Source organism: Morone saxatilis, unplaced genomic scaffold (genome assembly GCF_004916995.1).
Source record: "Morone saxatilis isolate NCDOM2014 unplaced genomic scaffold, NCSU_SB_2.0 Contig1, whole genome shotgun sequence".
NCBI lineage: Eukaryota > Metazoa > Chordata > Actinopteri > Moronidae > Morone > Morone saxatilis.
The window spans coordinates 20,135,367-20,138,414 of NW_023339651.1; the positions used below are offsets into that span (position 1 = coordinate 20,135,367).

The window sequence follows — 3,048 nt, forward strand, 5'->3', positions numbered from 1 at the left end:
TGTAAACATGTTTATTTCTTGTTGGACTTTAATATGGGACCTTATGGAGAAAACTGCAGTTTTTGTTATTACCATGTTGCCTTCATTTGCCAGCCACAGGGGTTGCTGTGTCAATACTGAGAGTAGTTTTGTTGACCAGCTTTCAGGCACCTCCGGTTTATCAAGCCTGAACCTGCTTCCGTAAGGAAGGACAGGTCCAGCTGACATGAATCACCACATAGTTCCAGTAGGTGGTGGAAGTCATGATTCAGAAAGACTGGATCCACGCTCCCTTATTTGTACCCTGACTCTGAATGAAGCTCAAAGTGCTCTGGGGATTGCAGGTTTTGCATCGGTGGCTGTAAAGTTTTCACATCTTACCCAAGACCTATTATTTTATTACGGTCTTTCCATTCAAAATTCTGTACGCTTTAAACAAAGTGCTTGTTAGGTAATCCAACTGTGTCTTGTTGTTGAAATGGTCTGTTTTGCAAAGTTACAGAAATGGTCCATCCATACATGGACACAGCCTCCCCTGATTCCACTGTCCAAAAGACCATTTCAACCCCCCCCCCCACAAACAATTCATTGTTCTGAGACTACAAAGACATGGAAGAACACAGTTCTTAGAGAAATAACGGGAAGACAGTGGGATACAACTTTTCTTTCTTTTCTATGACAGCAGGCTCCACACTCCACACACGTCTCTCAGTCTGACCATTTAACAGTTTTGTGTGTTTTTGTAGATGTGGTTGGACGACACGATGTTCAACCTAGTGCCTTTGAAGCATTGACTGACCTGCTTACCTCACTTTATCTTGACTTTTCAATGCCTTGCTCAGGGGTCGCGGTTTGTCATGCCTCTTCCAGAGCTCAAGAACCGGCGGCGGGGCCTTAATGGGCTTGCTTGGTCGACCCTAATCTGCCCTAATGCCCTGCTGCTGGTGCCAAGGCCAGTATCAGCACAGCAACATCTCCACAGTGCAGCAGAGTTGGGCTAATCAGCCGAGCCACACCCTCTAACCCCTTTAAGTTACAAGATTAACACAGTGGAAGGAATGAAGGCTTTTCGCATGGAGGGACGGACAACATTTATAGTTCGTTCAGAAGCTGGAACAGGCCTGCAGGTGCTGCATGACTGTCTGTATCGACAGAAGTGTTTCTCTATGGATCCTAATGGAATAATAATGAATTGTAATTGCAAAGAGCCTTTCGCCGCGCCTCCATGCATTTTTGGTATTGACCCGTCTGCAGTCAGCTGAAGCATGAACACCTCACATTCCATATTGATTCAGCTTTTACAAGGAGAACCAGCGGTGTGATGTATTTTTCCGCATAGTTTTCTTCCATTAAAATGTATTATTGCACTCAGGCCAGAGCAATTGTATGCACATGCATGAATGCTCACCAACACACACACACAAACAAAGCTGATGGCACCTAACCTCACCGAGACACAATACCGGACTCTAACCGCTAGAGACAACAGGTTAATGTCCCGGCACTCAAAGGCAGCGAGTGCGGGTGGTAAGTGTGGGTGTAGGAGAGACAGAGAGAGAGACACATCAGGAAAAAAAGAGATTAAGACTACCTGCTGGAAAGCCTGTCCTCATTTCCGCAGGCTTCCAGACACATCTGCTAGCATTGTTTAACATCCCTGTTGTAAAGAGAGACGGATTATTGCTCCCCATGGCCTCTGAGAGGAGGGAGACTATGTAACGACATGGACGTTATCCCAGATAAATCTGTTATCCAGGGTTTGTACAGGGATACTCTCTGCAAGGGGATTAAAGACACAGAGAGAGTATAGCAATATGGGAGTAATCCCATCTAGTTTCCTGTTTCACCTTTTATAAAACTTACTGTCATGGAAAGAAGGTCTGCTCCTCATGAAAGTATATCCACAAGGGTGTGTTTGAAATTTACAAGCTCATTTTAAGGTTCATAGACATTCTCCACAGTTAATGGATGTATCATTGCTGCGAGTCCTGTTTGGGTTTCTCATTCCACAGTTTACAATAAAGAAAAATTAATCTGAAGAACCGCTCGTATGGATTTGTTGGAATAATTATGCGCTCTGTCTGTCTCCAGGCTTTCATTTGATTCATATGAAAAAGGACTTGATGTAAAGTGATTTAGACTGTTTCTCTAATTTAAACAATAGGACTTGTGTTCCCACTCATTATCATTCATTTATTTGCTTCAACTGACCCATTAGCTTTCCATCTGACGGTGTTTTTCTAACAAGAGCACAGAACGCCATGCAAAACAGGCTGTATATTAGCCCATATTCATGTGTCAGATCACGGAAGTGGGGAATGTTTAATCACAATTTATCATGCATGGCTGAACTAGGGATTAAGTTTTCCCTCTTGTATATCCTAGCACTAGATTAGCACCCCCTTTGACCCCTAATCTCAAGCAGGATTACACCCCTAATGTATTTACCTATCTTTCATGAGCCCTCCTACAAGTGTTGATGAGTAAAATATTTGATTGTGTGTGACTGTCCTCACCTCTCTGAAATCCACTCATGTCAGAATATTGGATGATCCGTTACTTCACGGGGCAAACCAGGACTTTTGATTGTTCCACAAAATTTGGCTCAAATCCGTGTAATTTCCTCTCAACTGTTTCTCGTCAGTATTCTTAGATCAGCTTTCTGAGCTTATGCTGTAATCTTATTACAGTTCTAGGTGCTATTCAATGCTCAAAGGTGCCCATTCAGTGTCGTCCCTACGCCCACAATTTCACCCAGATATTGTCCACATCCCCCACAATCAAATCCCCCCACTGTGGTCCTGACAGCAGCAAGTAGCCGGAGACTGATGACCCTGTTCATTTAGCCAGCCCCTGGGGCCTCCATCTCATTGGCTCTTAATAGGACACACACGTACGGAGACACAGAAATACCCACCCAGTGAGCACACACTCAGTGACACATCTGGAGCCTATAGAGGTGTCTTTCATTTAGTGGTTTGTAGCGAATGTCTCAAGCCCAACATGGCTGCCGGTTCGCCATTTACAGCATGCTATCACATCCTACTATTGTGTTACAGTTCCTTTCTC

The 3,048-nt window shown here is 44.1% G+C and overlaps 1 protein-coding gene across 1 annotated transcript in view; it reads right to left on the reverse strand.

Annotated features, from left to right (window-relative positions):
* The window catches only part of hs3st3l (heparan sulfate (glucosamine) 3-O-sulfotransferase 3-like), a 22,676-nt gene extending 22,432 nt beyond the window's left edge, over positions 1-244 (reverse strand). Inside the window, exon 1 of the mRNA XM_035670245.1 lies at positions 173-244. Within this exon, the coding sequence (XP_035526138.1) occupies positions 173-244 (72 nt within the window). The remainder of the gene's footprint in view (positions 1-172) is intronic.
* Positions 245-3,048: the final 2,804 nt, after the last annotated feature.